General features: G+C 34.9%; 1 protein-coding gene across 2 annotated transcripts in view; it reads right to left on the reverse strand.

Annotated features, from left to right (window-relative positions):
- The window catches only part of LRPPRC (leucine rich pentatricopeptide repeat containing), an 86,397-nt gene that overhangs the window by 28,192 nt on the left and 37,682 nt on the right, over nucleotides 1–20,523 (reverse strand). For both annotated transcript variants that reach the window (XM_064414408.1, XM_064414407.1), the window contains exons 22-25: nucleotides 20,295–20,380; nucleotides 18,459–18,663; nucleotides 10,699–10,823; nucleotides 9,972–10,078 (exon numbers count right to left, since the gene is read on the reverse strand). In XM_064414408.1, the coding sequence (XP_064270478.1) occupies nucleotides 9,972–10,078; nucleotides 10,699–10,823; nucleotides 18,459–18,663; nucleotides 20,295–20,380 (523 nt within the window). The remainder of the gene's footprint in view (nucleotides 1–9,971; nucleotides 10,079–10,698; nucleotides 10,824–18,458; nucleotides 18,664–20,294; nucleotides 20,381–20,523) is intronic.

Consider the following 20,523-nt stretch of genomic DNA (forward strand, 5'->3'; position numbering starts at 1 on the left):
AGTCTCATGCAATTCATCCAGCATATAAACCAAACACAGATTTCTGGCTTTTACATTCTTTTGAAATATAAAACAGTTGTACTGTACCAAATCAAACCTTGTTATCCTCTCTGTAACAGTAACTACAGAAGAATATAAAATGTCAGGAAACACAGCAATACTTTCCCTTTAGTGCTCTTCCACTCTCCAACTACCTGAGGATCAGTGATCACACTGGTTCTAGTTAAGTTACTCCTCTTCCATGAGCTCTTCTAGCTGCCCCTGAAACCCCTTAAGATTTACCACATTCAAAAGATCTTTTGGCAATGGGTTGCCTCCACCACCTTCTGCAGAGAACAACCAAAGTACTACCACTTGTGATTGTTTTCAGTGTAACTTCTACTAGCTTGGATTTTGTATTAGAAGACAATATACAATTGATTTTTCTTTATTATCTCAATTTCATACTAATTTAATGACTAGATTATTTTATAATTCCCTGACTCTTCTCCAGGCTAAGCAGAATTCAGCTACTTCATAATATCTCCAATAGAAATCAGCCCAGAGTTTTGATCAAAACTCTGGACTTGCGATTCTTGGGGTGTCCTACACAGGGCCAGGAGGGGGACTCGATGATGCTGACAGCCCCCTTCCAACTCAGCATATTCTGTGATTCTATGACAATTACACTCATTCTAAACTTATACCCACACCAATTTACTCACTGATTCTACACCTTCACACACAGGAAGGGACACTAACCAGAAAGGGATAAATATGCTGCATCTTTGGAAGAACTCCTGTCAAGTAGCTCTCAAAAATCATGCAACAGTCCTAACACACTGAAAGCATTTGATTTGTTCTCCTCCTTCTGAAAACCAGTCACTTCAGGTGATTGAAGGGGTCCAATCAGCAGATTTTCTGTACTAACAGCTTTATTTGAGATAATTTCCACCTATTACAGCTGAAAGAAAACAGATTGTCTGGAAAAATAGTGACCTGTCAGAGAGGAATCTATTAGATGATTTTCCAGATTTTAAAACAACAATAGAAATATTCAAATTCTGTTTACATTAGTGTTCTGTAACTGCTATAGCCAGTAGAGCTATACTGGTTTTTTACTTTCAAAAAAGTTTTTTTTAACAAAAGCTTAAAAATTAGAGAAGACATATGAAAATATTTATTTACTCCTCCCCACTTGCCAAAACAACTTTTTCTCTTTAAACACAAAACTTACAGAGAAAAACCACAAAAGACAACATACAGACCAGAAGCCCCGAGTCCTTTTCAAAAAGATGACTTTGAGCAAACTGAGAGTTGAGAACTGCCCCAAAATAGTGCCACTTTTGCTGGCTTAGGTTGCATAACTTTAAAAACTGGCAGCATCATGTTTCGTTTGGCGTATATGTGACATGGGATGGAGAGCTTCTGTTTTAATCTTGCAACACTGCACCTTCACAAATGACTACTGTGCCCATTTGGCAAAGTATTTCTTACATCTAGCAGTCAACTTACTCTAGCCTTTCACAACTGCACCTTGAATAACACATCAATTCTAACTATTCAACTTTAACCCCAACCACCTTACCCAGTTTACGCTTACTTCAAAATTTCTGCATTTTGTTTGCAAAAAGTTCAATATTTTCTTAGGGAAACAGTTCTACTATATTCACTATTTCAAACATATTGGAAAGAAACAGCCAAATTGTATAAAAGCCATCCATGTTGCACTTCCCAATGGTATTCTTTGGAAGGACAGATCCATTCATTCCTCTCTTTGCAGCTGAAAAGTCCAGTAATCGCAAGAGACAGCTAATGCTGCTAAAGGAATAAGAACATTTCATGAAGAGTTACATCAGCAGCAATAACAGACTTATGTTACCAGTACCAGAACCAGTTACTGAGATTTAGATGCCAAAGCAATGTCTTGCAGGAAAATGCATTACTCCTCCAAGCAGACAGCCTTGGGCAGACAGCGATAAGAACTGATGTGTGTCATTCCTAACAGCTCTCTCCAACATAAGCACCATGGAAAACACAACACTTGATGGGAATTTCTTAATTTAAAGACAGATTTTTTTTCCCTGATGCCACAAAAATGTCTATGAAAATCTCATTAATTCCACACAGCTTTAATGAAGCTTGGGATATTTTTGCATGGCAGGTTATTTGAACAAAGCTGTTTACAACATAAGCACTGAACATTTTCCTTCAATCTTCCCCTAGTTAAAACTTGTAGCAGAAGTCCTCACTTCTACTAAGCAGTAGGTGCACTTCTTAGTCAGAAAGTCAGAAGAACATATTTAAGATTTCTGTACCTTAGGTAGCCATCCTCGTCTAGTTATTGAATGAGATGGTTAAAAGTGTTTTACACTTCTGTTATTTTTTTTCCTGCTAAGCACTCCTTTAGTTCCAAATAACAATGCATTCATTTTTTTAAAATACCAATTAACACATGTACATTATTTTTAAAAACAATCTTACTTCTTGAGTTCCTGTGTATGCAGGTATACCACTTTGCTGTATTTCTCCCACTACAGTCATCACAGCAAAGTCTAAGTGAAGTATCAGCGTTGAATATACAGGAAAAAGAAAACCTATTTTGATTACTGGCTCTGAACTTTTACGCAATAGTCGAGAAGCTCACAAAAGATCCAACTTTAGAGACTGAGTAATCTAAAAATAATCTGTGTATTAAAAAGCATCATATCAACTGTCCAATAAAACATATTAGTGCTCTCCTAACTCAGCTTTTATTTAAGTCATTGTGCTACCAGGATGATATTACAGCTAGGGCTGTTTATGGCTGGCAATGGAAGCAATACTTTTTCTACAAGTTAATTTTCTACTGTGAAAGAAGTTTAGTTTTCAACGATTTAGAAAATGGCTTCTTTTTGGTGATGGCACAGAAAGATACCCTCACTCACGTTACTCTTTCTAAACAAAAGAAAATCTTGCGATCTCTCTAAAAAATTAGCAATTTCTTTTCTTCTTTATATTTTTGTATGAGTAATTTCTTTCTTCTTTATTATTTATAAGCAACTTTGCTCAGAAATAAATATGACTAAACAAAATACAACACCCATAACACAGAATTCTTTAAAGAGAAACTCATCTAAAATATGTGGACTCTTGTTCAACTTTCTGGACAAGAGATGTATGTAAACTTGAAAACAGTTACATCTGTACCTTCAAGATGTCTACTTTTCATGTTTGATAATGAGAGCAAGTACTCTAATGTAGTAATGGAATATTGAAACTTAAGAGCTGCTCCACTGCAAGTCATGCCTTCAAAGCCTACTCAGCTGAAGTGTATTTGATATTTTATTTGCAGTACCAGATATTTAATGAAAGACAAAGGGACACATGTCTACACATCTATCCTCACTAACTATTTTCCTACACTGGCAAGAATTCAAGCTAATTCTCTCCTTTCCACCTATTCTACAATCACACAAGGTAGCAACCAGTCAACTTCTACTAGGTCAATTTTGATGTAAAATGCAGCAGTAGCTCACAGTAAGAAAATACAAAGTTTACAGTCTCCACTGGGAAAGTTTGTACTGTTGGTTTGTGGCTTTTTTCTTCCTACATATGTATTTGCTTCAAAGCTTCTGTCAGTTTCACAGTTCACCGACTTTACCAGTGCAAGTATCTGTTGAGTAAATACTAATTTTATTTATTTCACTTGAAAGAGGACTATACCCTGCTTTATGTTAGGCAAAGACTGACAAAAACGTCAGGCAACTTGATTATTTTCCAAAAATACTAAAATAAAAGTAGGATAGAGTTCTACAACTTTATCATTCCTCAAACAACTGAAACTGATATATATTTAATCACTACTGGAATATTCTACATTTACCAGTAAGTTTTCCAAGATAAATTATGTGGTGAAATATTATTACAAAAAAAAAAAAAAAAAAAATTAGAAGGCATTCCCAACCACAGCCACACTGGAACAAAAGTTGACACAAAAATTACACAAAACCTCTGCTTAAAACAAAGTCCTCACGGTTATCCTAGACTTAACACAAAGCAAAGATTTGCTCTTGGCCTTGTAATGTGGCTTTACAGCATATGATGAATGAAAAAAAAGCATTATAAACATCTTCCTTCTAACACAAAGTCCCTGGAGCTAAGAAAAGATGCACAGATCTTGCCATAATCCTACATTCTGAACACATTACTGTCTTCCTTTTGGGAAGGAATTTTTTCAGCAGTCATCTCCTTTACCAAATTGACTTATTTGAAATATATCCCTTGCCTGTAAGAAAGGAATACTTCAGAATTTCTAAATAACATGCTCTGAAGTAGTAAGCACCCTTTTTTAAAATTAACCTACATACACTGATGCATGGAAAGAAAATCCAAATGCACTAATAACTAACTGCACCAGAGTCCAGTTTCAGAAGGAGAAGTAATGATTTTATTGGACTAATAGGACTCAATAGCAATAATTAAAAAAATTAATCTTTTCTTGTAATTATAGGGCTTGCATGCTTAAAAGCTCTTTCCCCTCTCAGTTGTATAGTTACTTTAATAAAAGCTATTACACCCCCTACAAACTATTCCTAAATCTCAGACCACCATTATCTAATACAACCTTGTTCACAAATATTTAAATTTTGTTCTAATCACCTCCACTCTTTTCTCAACAGGACCAAAATTAAGTCTTTGTAAATAAATTCAGAGACTAGATATAACCATCACTAAATTACACATAACTGATGCAACCCCCCTCACTCCCCCGACCCTGCTGTCACAAATCAAGAAAGCATCTTCTCCTGGTAGTTCATCTCCAGCATAAAATCAGCAGGATGCAATTTTATGATGCAGGCTCTTTAAAAAAGCAATCTGGATGAAAGAAGGTTGTAATCTCTCAATATCATGTAGAAATATTCTCATTGTTTTTATGGCAGATTAAATCCAATGGCAACTGGTATCTTGAGGTCTGCTGACAATCAATGTCACAATTCTTTGCTTAAATCTATTTACCTCTTAAATTAACTTGACATCTGTTGATAGATATATTCCTGTACACTGAACTCACCCAAACCAGTTCTTTCGTCAGGTCCCAGATTGCAGCAGCAAATGCCTTCTCTTACATTTCTTCACAATGGAACACATTTCATTAAGCTATTTCACAACATTTGATCCTGAATTCTTCATACTAATGTCTCAAGATATGTGGGATATATTATGATAAATTTAATTTTTAAATATGAACAACATATTTAGTATGAGAGCAAATGAAGACAGTATCACACTTGATTAAAATTTGGTTAAAAGAATTCTGAACCCATGCACTATCCATGGCCATTTTCAAGGAAGGCTCCTCTAGTGGAAACAAAATACATAGGTTGAACTTCTCCTAAAAAACTCTGCCACACAGTTCTGAGATCTTTCCCTGTATTCCAATCTTCTTTGCCTTCATTTCCAGCAAAACCAAAACCATAGCAGGAATGAGAGCTTTTACTCTTTCATTGAAGGAGCAAGTTAACAGCTGTTATTTTAACAGCCCATGTGATCTGATCTAGCAAGATTTCAAGAACCATCTGTTGAACAACACGAAGACAGTGAAACACTGCTACCAACTCCTACTTCCTATCAGAGGAATCCGTGAGCTTCCAATTAAAAATGCAAGGCACCTGACACATGATTCTGAACAGGTGCTTGTTTTGGTTTATTCAGGTAAGTATTTTGCTGTACAATGAAAATTCATTTAAGGTGCAATGACTTTATTGATACAGTGCAGAAATGGCTTAACACCAGTTTAATACCTTGTCTGCTCACTCACAGGAATGAAGTGTCCATTGCTGCTTCATGAAAACATGGTTCAGACTTTCAGTAAGCAGATTTATAGATGGGCTTTGCTTGACCCTCTGCTGCAGAACTGTTAAGAGTACTGAAAGACATACAAACCTCTTCAGAAAAAAGGCAAAAGCAGACAGGGCCTGTATTACACACCAATTCAGTGAGTATTTAAATAGCTGCATTTAGCATGACTAAATGAAGGAAAAAGGGTGAGTCTAGAAATACCCAATCATCATGAATGCAAAACAGCTGCAAATTATGAGATCTTGGTGAAAGATTCAGAGATAACCAAAATATCAAATCCAACAAAAATGGCAGACATCAACTATATTTTAACTACTCTAAGTAGTAAAATCTAAAAACCTCCAAGCAGCATGAAAACAAACAGAGCAACAGGTGAAAAGGGGAATAAATAAATTCCTCCAAGGTGGAGTAACATTCCCTTTTTCACTCTACTTTTCTGGATGACCTTCCCATTAGTACAGATCTTAAGCACCTGCTTAATAAAGTGGCAATGAACAGCTGAGCAAACAAAAGGGACTTTTAAACTTTCCAGTACAGGCAACAGGTAAGAAATTGAGAGATCTGACAGACTAGGCTCTAAAAAATTCTTCTACCATTTACATACCAGACTTAGAAGACCATAAGGCCAAACAATTCTTCCAGATTCTCTCCACATAATTATGTATGACTTCTCTCCAGGAGGAGATCTGATTCAGTATTTTTGAAATAAGAAAACATTTCAGAGGATAGGTAAAGTATTTTTTAAAACCTACTTTTCCCCTAATTCTATTTATTGAAAATTCACATCCCTTTCTTTTAGCCTACATTAGTTTTAATATAGTTTAGTTTAGTTAAAAGCAAAACATACTGACCTAATTTTCTTCCTTATTTCTTTATGAAAAACAAAATTCAAGGACAAAAGGCAATTACGCTGCCTTTCTAAGTAAGGGAAAAAATCTTACGTATCCAGAGTTAGATTTGATGACATAGAAGTCATGCTGTGCCAATCCAAGGGAAAGCAAACTAGTATGTGACCTTGTGGTAAGGGGCAAGAAGAGAGATGTGCCAACTTTGTTTTGACATGATCATCTTTGAAGGACTCAAGACAAAAGCTAACTTATCAGTCGAGGTTAAGAAGACTAAATCATGTCTTGATATACGCCCATTGGTAGAACTTTTTTCAGTGTAAAGCAAAACAGCATCCAACAGCACAACTTTGGGGGCTCAACAATCTCCAGGTACAGCTAGAATAAAATAGACTTACACTTTACAGAGCAGCCAAGGCTACCTTATCTCTAGCTATTGTCTCTGAGAAAAAGACTTTCAAGTGCTTACTTAACAAGGCAGTTCAACAATACTGCAAACTGTTACCTTATCACACAAACCCCATGGTGCCTCAGGAACAGCATTTCTCCCACAGCCTTCTCAAACACAGCTTCTCTTCCAGTCAGCATTGCCTCAGAAGAGGCTCCCACTACCAACCTACCACAGGCTTCAGTCTAGCTGTTCTAGCATGGGTCAGACAAATTCTTTGCCTCTTCTCCTTTGTATCTACTTTTGGCTACTTCTCACACTCTCATTCTCTGACTAGTCTTGCATTTATTCCACCAAGCAGATAAGGCCCAGAGCTTTCAACTTTCTCACTACTTCCCATAACATGATCTTGCATATATATGCATTCACAACACATTTGTGGCCAGATAATGTAACATACACAAGTCTGACCTGATTTTTATAATCTCTCTCAAATCTTTCCCTTTGTCCTTTCCCAGTATTGTCACCCACTTTCATTTTACCAAAGGTTTGAGATGTAAGAGTTATTTTTTCATTCCTGGGGCTTTGAGCTCCCAAGTTTTTCAAAGCAGCACTTCTCATTAAGTTTCACATAAGAATCTAGTATACCTCTAATTTCTAAAAATAGCAAGAGCAAGCAGAAGCAGTGGTCTCCAGTGAGTAAAAATCCCATTTGAGCAACAATTATCCTCCACAGTGGGCATTTCCTTAGCTCTTAAGGAGTTTTTTTTCCCAGTTTAATTATTATCCTTTTAGGTACTCTTTATTAATTCCACAGATGTTTTTAAAACAAACAATATCACTAAAATTAATTGACCATTATAAGCAGCAATACTTGACAAAAGTATATGCCTAAAGGTACATGCAACAGCATCTAAAAGAGAAAGCAGCACCAACTGATCTCCTTCGCTGAGTATTATTTCACAAGCAAAGATGACAGAAAAATAATCTGAGATGACCACCAAGAGAAGTAATTTAGTCACAAAACCCACTGGACTAGAGAAAAGAATACACCTACACCTCGTTATTTTTTTATATATACACACACACCATCTCACATTATACTGAATAAGGCTTCCACTTCCCAACAAATCAAAAAGCAAATAGGAACTTGCTTATGTTTATAAACAATACAAACTATTTTCTTCTTCAGCAAAATATCAACAATAAGGTTTCTGTCCTCCCCTTTTGGAAACAATTTATTTGAAAATACTTAACATATTGTGACATAACAAAAGCATATTTAAAATATTATGCACCATATGGTAATTGATTTTGTGACACTTTTTTCACTAGTAAAATATATGCACACTATTCCTAGAAAATTCCATATTAACAATTCTGTAATTTAAATCAGCTCTTCCTCCACAGCATGAACAAAGCTCTAATTCATACTTCATTTAAGTTAGATAAAATTATTTTAACTAGCATAAAAGGCAGGAAAGCTTCCATTTCATCTCCAGATATTTGGTGTTCAGATTTATGCCTAAACATTTTTGGTGATTGATCATGAGTTACTAATAACCACATACTGTATACCTGCAGAGAGAATCTGGCATGTTTTAAAAAAATGACAAGAGTTTCAGTGCCCCAACAATTTGATAACTTGCTTATTATCCTATTCACAAATGCTGAACTCCACACACCAAGAGAAATACGGAGAAATTAAATGCCAGTATCAAAGAAAGAGCTGCTAAATCACATGACGTAAGTTTTGCTCATTTAGCTTTAATTTTACTTCCAAATCTCAGATTTCATACTTTCACCTCCTATATGCTTTAATCACTGTAAAAAGTACTCAACTCCTCAGTGTCATCTGCTGTCAGACACTGATATTTCTGTTCTTCTGTATTACAAGATCTGAGCTGCAAAACACCCTCTCAGAACAAAAATACCAACGTTTCAACACTGTGCTTAGCAATATCCACACACCCCACAGCAGGACAGTATTGTACCACCACAGACAAACAGACCTTCAGTTAAGATTTTTTAAATGCAAAAATTCCATTAGACAATTCAAGCAGGGATAGCTGGAATTTCAGATACTCTAAGGGGAACTAGGAGAAAAAGCATTCTTTGTCTCAGGAAAGAAAAAAAAAAATGCAGAAATTAGGTTAGAGACGTCTACGTGTGTAACACAAAAATGCTGAGGACAAACTACTACTTTTTCTGCAAGATGCCTCCTCCCATACATTAAGTGTAAAACTTATGCAGCATTTTAAAAACATACAACTGTGTTAAGAAGAAAAAATAATCACAATCTGGGCAGACTCTGCAGCTGCCCCTTTGACTTATCAATTTCAGTAAGCACAATTTCAATCAAGTCTAGATAAAATATACTAATCCTAAATAGACCAAGTTTGTCACCTACCACTTCCTATAAGCTGCTTACTATCCTGAAAAAGGGAGAGAGAGAAGAAATGCTAAATTAAATGCCAAACAGTAGCAGACAGCGCTTGTTTGGCTGATTAACTTGTAGACAAGCATTACAAATAAATCTGAGCATGGTCTGCAGCAAATTAAATTCCAGTGCTTTTAAGAACAAAGAATTCCTTCGGAAAGAGGATTAGCAACTTTACACCCAGGAATGCCAGTTTAATTTAATTGTTTCACAATCCGATATTTAATATGCAAATATCATTTTGATATATAAGAGCAAATTTGAAAAAGTGAGGAAACAATTTCAATGTACAAGACGACTGTCTCTCTTCTGAACTGTAATTATACAAAATAAAGCCAGCCGAGGGTTTTTTATTACTGGGATTGCATTCTATTAACGTGAATCAGAACAAGACTAATTAAAGGTTAAAAACTTTAAATGTTTCTAATTAAAGAGTCTAAATAGCTGCACGATTAGAGTAATATAGTTAAAATCCCACCTCTATGACCTTCTTGGCCTCTTTGTATTTTCCTGTTTGCAATAAGGCGAAGAAGAGATCGTAAAGAGCCATCATGTCACCATATTCTCTGCTTATAAAATCTGAAACTAAAGACAGAATAAAACTCATTAATTTACTCAAATATTGAAATGCTTCAATATATTATGTCAGACATTTCTAACACTAATATTTTCCAAGACTCATAAAAGATAAGCTATAGGGGAATAATTTTTAAACAAACAGAATGATTATAACACATGACACCATTTGTCATAGCTTTGTAGTTGAGCATATTTAAAATGTTTTTCTGCACTACATTTTGAACTATATTGAACAAAACAGACTATATTGGCATGCTTTCCTCATAGAAAGTGAGGATATATAATTTGTGAACTGCACAGCTATTTGAAAACAGATGTATGTTTTGTTATTGTGATGTGTTACTATTAATTTGTTTCTTAATAGTAACATACATAGCTAGAACAAGTATTAGCACTAATTTTGGGAGAGCTCAATGACGTATTATACAGGGCTGTTCCATGTTTAAAATTACAATCAATTTTTCAATCTGAAGAATGCAGGCATCGTATTAGTGCTTTGAAGTTCAGATATAAAGACAAACATTTTTTTTCTTTCAGTTGAAAGAAACTATATACAAATCCTGGAAGAAAAACCCCCAAAAAACCACTTCATATTAGCAGACAGCATTTGACTACATGCAACTAACCCTTTTGCAGAAGATCAGCATCTCCTTTTTCTACCAGTTTACAGTAGATGTTATGAAGTTGAAGAATTTTACCATACTTCTTGTAACAGCTGATTAAAGCTTCCAGAGCTGCAGGCATGTCATCCCTTGTGGAATGAAACGAAACAAGAATAAAAACTTTCTTAGCAGGAGCAATCCACACTGAAACCCCTTTAATCTTGAAAATTTCACAGAAAATTCATTTCGCCTACAATCCCAGCGTAACTCCCCCCTCAAATCTTATTCATTTTGATTCCATGACCACTGCTTACTACAAAATAGCCAAAGGTGTGAATGTTCCTCAACATCAGATGCACTTAATTTCTGAGCAATATTCTTAAATTATGCTATGTCCTATCTTGACAAAACCCAAACTCCATGGAAAATTCACTTAAGTGTTTAACAGCTTTATTTTTTCTCATTGCTAAGTAATACTATGTACACTCTATTAGCTCTCTGTCTATGCTTAGGCATTTCCAGTTTTTAAGTTCTTCACAATTATTCCACAATATTTTGTTTCGGTAGAGATCACCAGAGTTAAGATAACCACAACTCATTGCACTGCTTTATATTGGTTTTACACCTTAACAGAGTGCCTGTAAATCATCTGTTGATGTCCATTCCATCACAATGGAAGGGTATAGCATTATTCTGTTCTATACGAAAATCAGAATCCAACAGGTATTTTCTACTTTTAAAAATACAATTTTTGCAGTTAATTCAACAATATCGTATGGTACCAAAATGTGTTTTATGCTAGCCTATCCAAGTCAGACATGGCACTAGTGTAAATCCATGTAGTGGTAAGTGTATAAGATGGCATTAAATGTATTTAGTCAGGAGCCTTTGAGCAGCAAGAAGAAGTAACACACAGAATATTTCCATTTTTGGTACCTCAATCCTTTGCTGAATTTTCCCCTATGTACACATTATTAACACCTTCAGAAGTATACATAATTAAAATGCAAAACCAGAAAGTCATAAAAACAATCACATTAACAACAAATACAAAATAACCTTCCATATTGTGTAACTGACTGTACATAATCATCTACTGCAGACCTTTTATTTCAAAGGATTACAACCCAATCTTGAAACAAAACCAAACTAAACAAAGCAAAAACACCAGAAACAACCAAGGGCAACCACAGAAACACTGGTAAAACAATATTTCAAGTTATTCTTTGAAGGGTAAGGTTTAAGCTGAAACAAACCAAGACCACACACACAAAATCTAAGTAGCCAGGCAGTCAGTAAGACTGCATTTTAGATTTCAAGAGCCTTATTTGACACAAGTGATGTAAGTTACCAAAGGAACGCTGACTTGAAATAATGATTTAACATTCCCAAAGCAACATTCCCAAGGATGAAGAAAATGCTATTTTTCATCAACAAAACCTCAATAAATCCAGATATTACTGTTAAAACAAGCCCAATTCACATGTCCTCTCCTCACATTGCATTTCTTGTGCAGCACAGATTTTGCTTTTTCAAAGAATGACTAACTAAACTACCATGTACTACTATCATTATCTAGGCTAATATTTTTTAAAAATTGAACAGTAAAACACAGAAGAATTAATTTTATTCAGTAATACTGGCATTCTTTAAAAGAACCTAAGATGATGGATTTCTACCTTATCCCCCTTACTGAGCCCTGTTTACAGTGCATCTTCTGGCACCCCATGGAGTCATTTGAATTTTTGTCATTTGGGGTGAAGACTAAATTACAGGTTAATTTCAAAACTGCAAGTAGATGTTGCAGGCTAGATTACTGTCATAAAAGCGAAATACTATGGTAGTTACCATAGTCAGATATAAAGATTTATATAATCAGTATTTTTCTCCTGCTTTAGATGCAAGTTCAGTTAACATCTAGGAAAAAAAACAGTTTTACAGAAAACTACTCAATTTCTAAGGAGGCACAACAACATTTATACATTCAAATTAAAGTTTTCAGTGATAAATCTAGCTTTTCAGACTGATGCTCCAACAGCTATAGTATTGTCTCAGCTGTATTCCTAAAGGACTACAGTGACTGTTTTTAGGTCAAAGCTATCAATAAATGAATGAATAATTGCAATGTCATTCAAGCAGTAGCATTAACAGTTTTCTAGTCTCTACATGTATACTTCTGAAGGCATTAATACTGCACATGCAGAGAAAATACATCAGCAAAGACCTTAGGCAAAAATAAATTGAAATATTGTACTTGTTACTGGGACCTACTGCTCAAAGGGGCAGAGTAAGTTTGTGTTTAAGGAGTACTGTATCTTACACATTGATGTACTGTTACAACTGGTTTTTTTAATCTACTAAAATCAGATATATTAGTTCAGTTGCATTTAATCAACCATCCAGTCATCCACAGTTTACTAGAGAATGGGGTTTATAGAACATATAAATACTAAAATTGGCAAAGACAAACATAAAATAATAAAACATAGAGAAGTTCTGACTTGACAATTGCTGGTACCACTACTGCAAAGAAAAAATGATCAAGCTTATGCTTGTACTTGAGCTTCTACGATTCAACAATTTGCAGTATTTTTAAACTGTCACAAACTTCAGTTAATTCCAAATAAGTACCAGCAGCTACTTTTATAAGCAGTTTTTACAATCCTTTTAGAAAATGAAAAATAAGGAACTCACTGTGGGCTTCGAATTTCAAGCAGATGTAACATTTTAATGTGTTTCTTGAAACAATTATAATAAAAAGAGCTGCACAAAAGAGAATTTCTACATTTTAAGAAAATGCTATTCAGACATAATGATTTTAAACTAACAAACAGCTGTACATTTGAAAGTATTTGGGAGTCTTTCTGTAAGAAGTTATCCATGTCAAACACCCTTTTATCTTCCCAAAGGATACTTACTACTCTGAGACATTAAAAGCCTTGTCTAAAATTATGATTTAATTAATATGGTTCAATCAAAAAGGGAAAACAAAGCCCATATATTCATAGCCATGTTGAAAAAACTGGATTTCCAGCATCAGTTTGGAATAAACAGTATTTAAAGCGTGAACAGAGATGATCCATGCTTCATTCTGAGTTGGCCAGATACTACAGCTTTAAGTCACTCACAAATATTATCTGTTAAGGACTAAGACTTGTTCCACTTAAAGATTAGGTGTATTTTTCTGGCACTTTGAAACTTCTCTTTTAAAAAAGAAGATAAACTATTATTTTTGAATATCAGAAGAAGCCTCAGCCCCGAGTACATTCTGCTTGGCCTTTATGCAGCTCCAGGAGTCCTATTTTGGCATTACTTTCCAGCTAAAGAGAAGTCCAGGTTAAGACACCAAGTCGATTACTTTCTGTTTAGAATGACTGTGAAGTCCAAGGTATTATGGGTCCAATCTTCCAAAATATTTGTGCAGGCAATTTTAACCACACAAATCTATCTGAAGGGCCAAAATTACTCAATTAGCTGAAGGTCTGCAGGACACACTGTAGCAGGACTGGCTACACCATTCCCCCCTATTTCAGCCCCCCTCACTTTCAACAAGCCACTCCCTTCTTGCTTAAAGAATGTAGCACTAAATCTAACCCTTTTACTTGTAATAAACAACTTTCCCAACCAGAGAGTCTGCCTGATAAAAATAAGACTCCAAATATTGATTTTAATTGGAATGAAGTGCTGCAACATTATGCATAAAGCTTTAGTGAAGTGGCAATTTACCTAAGGGGTTTACTGATTGAAAAGCTCTCAAACCTGAAATCACTAGAGAGGTAAAAAGAAAAAAGGGACTCTCAGGGGTGGGGGTGGAGGATAGCCTGGTAAAACAAATCCCTCTCTACAAATCTGAAGCAGATGTTAGTGTAGAGGGAAGTCAATTCAGCAAGGTACAATCAGCTTTACAAAAATTATTCTGTAAAAAGAGAACAGGCTCTTGAAAGAGCTAAATGTGTTTCTGTTCATTTGCTGTACTAAGGAATCTTCAAGGAGACTGGTGTTGCAATTACAACTAATCCTCCCCAAAAAATTAACTGTGTTGAAGGCTTTGTAATTTCCCTAGGTACAATTTAGCTGTCACTTACTTTAAAATTTACTCAAACATGCGTTCGGAACAGCACTAACTTCACATGTCAAGTGCTTTCCAGCCAATTGAGTCTAAACTGGAAGTCGGTGTTAAACAACTGAATGATTAGACAAGATAGCTCATTTCCCTGCTCTTTTGTTCAGAATAAAATGCCACATTTACATTATCAGACTCAACAGGATTTTCTGACAGAGAGAGAAAAAACCCTAGTGAACACTGTCCATAGCAAGCACATGAAGCCTGTCATTTACCAATCATCCTTCAAAAAGCAATAGCCATGAATGTAACTTAATTACGACCCAATGATCCTTGACGAAAAATCATCTTATCACTGTCCTGTCCCCATAGGGCAAATGAGACACTTTTGTCCTTTGGCACTGATGATGCTAAATTCCTAATTGCAATAATGGAGTAAGAGAGCCAAACATCCCTAATTTCATTGCAACACATAAGGAGTTATAATAAAATATCTGAAATAAAGCTGCTAAAAAAATTGGGAAAAAACGTCTCCCAACTAGAGACATGTGTCCCCCACTAAAAATACCACTTAAAGATGCATGTTTTCAGAAGTGCATATAAAAGTCAAATTACTTGTAAGTGCTGCAAAATTATCTCAAAAAGAGTCACAGGTGATTTTAACTCTGTGGAAACAGCAGAAAGAAAATTGTCAAGGCACTGCATTCATGCTCTGTCTACTACATAAGAAACTAATCAAAATGAGTTTATATGAGATTAATAGAAAATGAGCTCACAATGCTCTACTGGACAGTGCTGTATTAAAATACACTAACCATTTTAAAGAAAAACAATCCAACTATAACCTTTTTATCATTTAAGATACAGGTATTAACAGCTTGCGTTCCCTGACTTAAAGCTAAAAATAATTTATTATTTTGTAATATAGTACAAATAATCACATGGTCTGTAACATAATGCTTTCATAGTTTACCTGCAAATTTTCTTCTCTCTGCTTAAGAGCACTTCTTATATCAGGAATTAGTAAATTTCAAACCCGAAGATTTTTTTTTTTTTCCTCAAAGGCGAGTTTGTAGAGAACTTAAGCCAAAACTACAATCCTTAAAAATCTTAGTTTTTACATGGTGTAGGTATCACAAGTTTTTCTAATTATCAGGAAGTGGAAGAACCGGGTCAAAAGTAAGACAGATTTTAAGACAAAGTACAAGTTCTTCATATACCTGCAGATTTTTGTCACACAATCCAAGGAAGGTTTATCACATTATATGACAGACCAAGACCATATGGACTGTCTCAATTTTTAATGCGATTTTCCCATTTTGAAAAACTGTTCAAGGTCATAAATGAAAAACAGAAAATTCAATGCATGGAGGTAGTTCCCTTATTCGGTGTCAGAAAAACTGCAAGGTAAGCATGGGTTCTTTCTCTAGTTATTTCAGTTAAATATTTCCCAGGATATTAAAGGCAAAATGTCCATTCTACTAGAATGCTAGCATTTGTAAAGTTATGCTGTCCACCATCAACATATTTTTCTTTTCCATGCTCTGTTAAAAACTTTTAACTTGCACTAGGACTTAATGAGAACTTAAGAATGTTCAGGACTGGAAGAAAAGGGTGGATGAAAATATTTTATACTTGTAATTGTTGAAATCTTCTAAAGTGAATCACAGATTCTTTTACAATCAAATAAAAAAGTTTGAAATAAATTAAGAACACAAAACACTAGTAAAACCACTACTGTGGAACATTTTATAATACCCCAGAACTCATTTCAGAGGCATGCTGATAACCTGCAGCTAAATGACAACATTTCAGCATGATACTTGAACTATAGGATGGCAAACAATAAGCACTACAACTGAAAGAAATTACTAACACTTATTTCAGTCACTCATAACTTTCAGAATACTCTTAGCATACATATCTAAGAAAAACAAACAAGCCCAAACCACAACACCTCCCCCCTGCCAAAAAACAAACACCCCAGTGAAAATGCAGTTATTCCTCCTAAGCAAATTATGCAGAAAACCACCTTCCAAATTCTGTCTAGCATCAGAGAAGATGCAGTCTCTCCACCCATAAGGTGATAAAAATCCATAAGAAATTAGCTTACTTTGCTTTTTATTTATATATATGAATTATATTGGGACCTTTACAGCTGAGGACCAATGACTTAAACCATACAATTCCAGTCTGGAACTACTTTCTCCTTCATGAATCTAGTCTCATCAAAATTTTGTTTATTAACAAAAAAACTCTAACTTTTTTATAAGTTTTCCCAAAAACTTATAATGAAAAAAAAAAAAAAAGTGGAATCAAAATAAAATAACACTCATTACTGTCCCACTCTTCATCTGCACATGATCACACCTTTACCTACATCATCACACACTACATCTCAAGTGAAAAGAGCTGAAGTAGCACCAGGTACAACTTGCATGTCAATGTGCATAAAGCAATTATGCAAAATGCAGCTGCTCTTATGCACACTGCAAAGCATATCAGATATTTTTCCGACACATTAGTTACATATGATTGCAGTTAAATTACTTTCATAAACATCTGCCTAGCTTGTGATGCAACCAAGGCAGAGTCACTGACTGAGAAGATGCACACTATATTCTTAACTGTTGACCACTTTACTAAAACAGTTTTTAAAAGAGAGTGTGCACACATTTACCAAGGGTTAGCTCTTGTTCAAGAATTTTCAATACAGAAATGTTACACAGATCTTGCACACCAAGAATACCTACAAGAACTAAAAGCCCCTAAATGACTGACATATATGATAATATGAAAAATTAATTTATTTCATAGATAGATGTTATATTTATACCAATAACATTTTGTTTACATGAACTAAATATCAAGAAATTGATTTATAAACTCTAGTTACAAGTGTTGAAAATCCAGGAACTACAGAAGTGACACACAAAAGAATAATAAAAGGATTGTGCATGTGGTAAAGGAAAATCAACTCTTGCCTTAATTTTAAAAGGAAATTATTATAAAATTCATATGCATGTTAATTCAAATATCCTACACCTCGATGAAAACTTATGCAAACGAATAATGCACATGGAATTAAAGATACTTCCCAAAAGAATGCCTGTATGAAATTCCTTTTCTCTAATAAACGGTACTACAAGTATATATAGGCAAAACACCTCAAACATAACAGACCAGACAGTATTTTCTTTGACTTTTAAATTCAGCAACACAGCAGCCTACTGGCAATGATATCAAATTATTTGAATTACATGAATTAAAAATACTTCAGTATTCAACTACCACCCAGCAACTCACCTGAGATATACTGGAAGGCACAGCAAAATAATGCTGTTTTGATGTGAAAACATGTTCCACTTAACCACAAGAGCTGAGACTGCACCTATCATGCTCTGAATAGCTATCTTGTCAAACAGACTTTAGAACAAACTAATTCATGAGCATATTCCAACATATAGCCACTTCATTTCTGATGTGCCCGTAAAACACAGCTGCTGTTCTCAGAGATCATGACATGATGTCTAGCTGATGAAAAGAGACTTAGCTAAATGAAGAAAACATATTTGTTCATTACTGCTCTAAGATCACTTCAGTAATTGCACGTGCGTGAGCACTTCCAGACACGTATGCGCAGCTGTGAATTGCGTACACAGGTCATAGAACACATATAAATATCACAACTTGCTTCATCTGAAGCCCAAGCATAGCTTACTTTTCAAGGTGAACTGTAATCAGAGGGGCATGAAGGGCAGCAGTGTGCACCAACCCCAGGTTTGCAATGGTGTCATGTAATCGATTCACTGTTTCAACTTCACCTCGCATGGCAGCGGCATTAAGAATGCGGAGAAAAGATGCAACTGTTCTGCCTGAGATAGGAACATCCTTCTCTTTCATCTCCGTTAGAATGTTAATAGCATCTACAATGAAACAACACAAAAGACCCTTAGGTAATTTCATGTGGGGAAAACAAACTGCTATTAAAACAGCATTTCAAACCCAGCAGGAATGTAAATTCTGGTGTATAATGCCGATTTCAAGTTAATTACTACTTGCATTTCTAAACGAGACTACAATTATAAATCCACAATAGCATGGTTTTATCATTTTCCTGCAACTTTGACTACAAATTATAGATAGGAACTGTGTGCCCACTTTGCACCACATAACCCTGTACAGCCTGCCCTATAGCTGCAAGATTCTACTAAATGGATGCTTTTATCGTTCAATGCTAACATCTGCTAAATCACTCCATTGTTTCTTCAGCAGATGGCTTGTCACGAGGCCAGATAATAAAGATATGTTTACACTGTATATACAGCCAGACTAATGGTCTGATACCGATAGGGCCTGTTTGCTGTGTCGATACTAATTAGCCAAGGAGAGCCAATGAAAGCTTTCTAACAGACTGCATGTTAAAACATTAGGTTCATTAAGCTTCATTAGTAAGGCGGAAACAAACATTTTTGTATATGGAATAAGTGCATTTTTATAATGTTCTTAATTACTGCATAGACAGAATGTTTTGACCACTTTACATTTGGCTACATTTCTGAATTATTTTATTTTCTGAGGGACATTTGTGGTCTTAAAAGCAAGCCCATATTTTCAAACTGATTAATGTAGAGGTGGACATGATCTGATTTATTATGATTTCGACAACACCAGCTCTGTTTATTATTTTTCTAACAGTAAGCTTAAAAGGCCAAGACAAATTTAAAAGGAAGATCTTACATGAAAAAAACTGTATTAGCTTTTTTGTTTTATTTTACAGTGTTTTAAATAAAACCATTACATTTTGTGTCTAGGCTTAAACCATGTTTTATAGTGTTAGTGTAGTTGCTACTCGACAAAATCATAGAACTGAATATTCAGAATTGCTTTTTAAAGCTAACAAGTCTAGAGTTCTTTTTAAAGATCAACCAAACCATGTAAGCCACAGAATTCTATTAGACTAAACTACAAAAATGAAAGAGCACAGCTTAATGCAAACATCTAGAAACATGAAATACACACAGTTTGTAGAACACACATTAAAAAGCCAAAATTTCCAGGTAGTTTACAGATCGAATATAAAATTCAACAGCAAACACAAAAAAGAACAGTAACAGAAAAATATATACTTTTTGAAAAGTTAATTTTTTTTTTCAGTACTTGGCTCTTATGAGAGGGTTATGTTTATAGGTTTTATGTTCAGCCTTCAGACCTTCTTAAGCAAAAACAAAGCCATTAGTCTAGGCACATACGCAATTTGTGCCATAAGTCATGATCTTCAAACTCAATCCAAACAGCAATGCTAATAAAAACTAGCTGCAGAAATGCAAAAAGCACTGAGCTGTGCAAATGTAAATGACAAGCTTGCCAATCCATTAAAACTAATGGCCTGCACTGTCCAAGCATCTCTGGTTGAATTCACATGCAAATTTGTATGCAAAATGTTCAAGCACTTTTCAGGACATGATATACCATTAATATCAAGTCACATTTTTATTCTCGAGGCAAGATACCTTTATTATATAGCAGAAACACACAATGAAAGCAAATGGATTACCTTCCAGTCTACCATGCTTTTCTAAGACTTCAACCAGTGCTACGTACTTTCCACTGTCAAGAGCAACAGGTGAATTCTTAGGGAAGCTGGAAATTAAAGCATTAAGAATTTTATCAACAGAGGCTCACATTTTATAGCTTCTGCTTAAAGACTTATTTTTAAAAGTACATAACACAGCAACAGCACTAAGAGGTAAAAATGATAGCAAGTCTTAAAGGAAAAATCTGAT

Source organism: Passer domesticus, chromosome 3 (assembly GCF_036417665.1).
Source record: "Passer domesticus isolate bPasDom1 chromosome 3, bPasDom1.hap1, whole genome shotgun sequence".
NCBI classification, from domain to species: Eukaryota; Metazoa; Chordata; class Aves; order Passeriformes; family Passeridae; genus Passer; species Passer domesticus.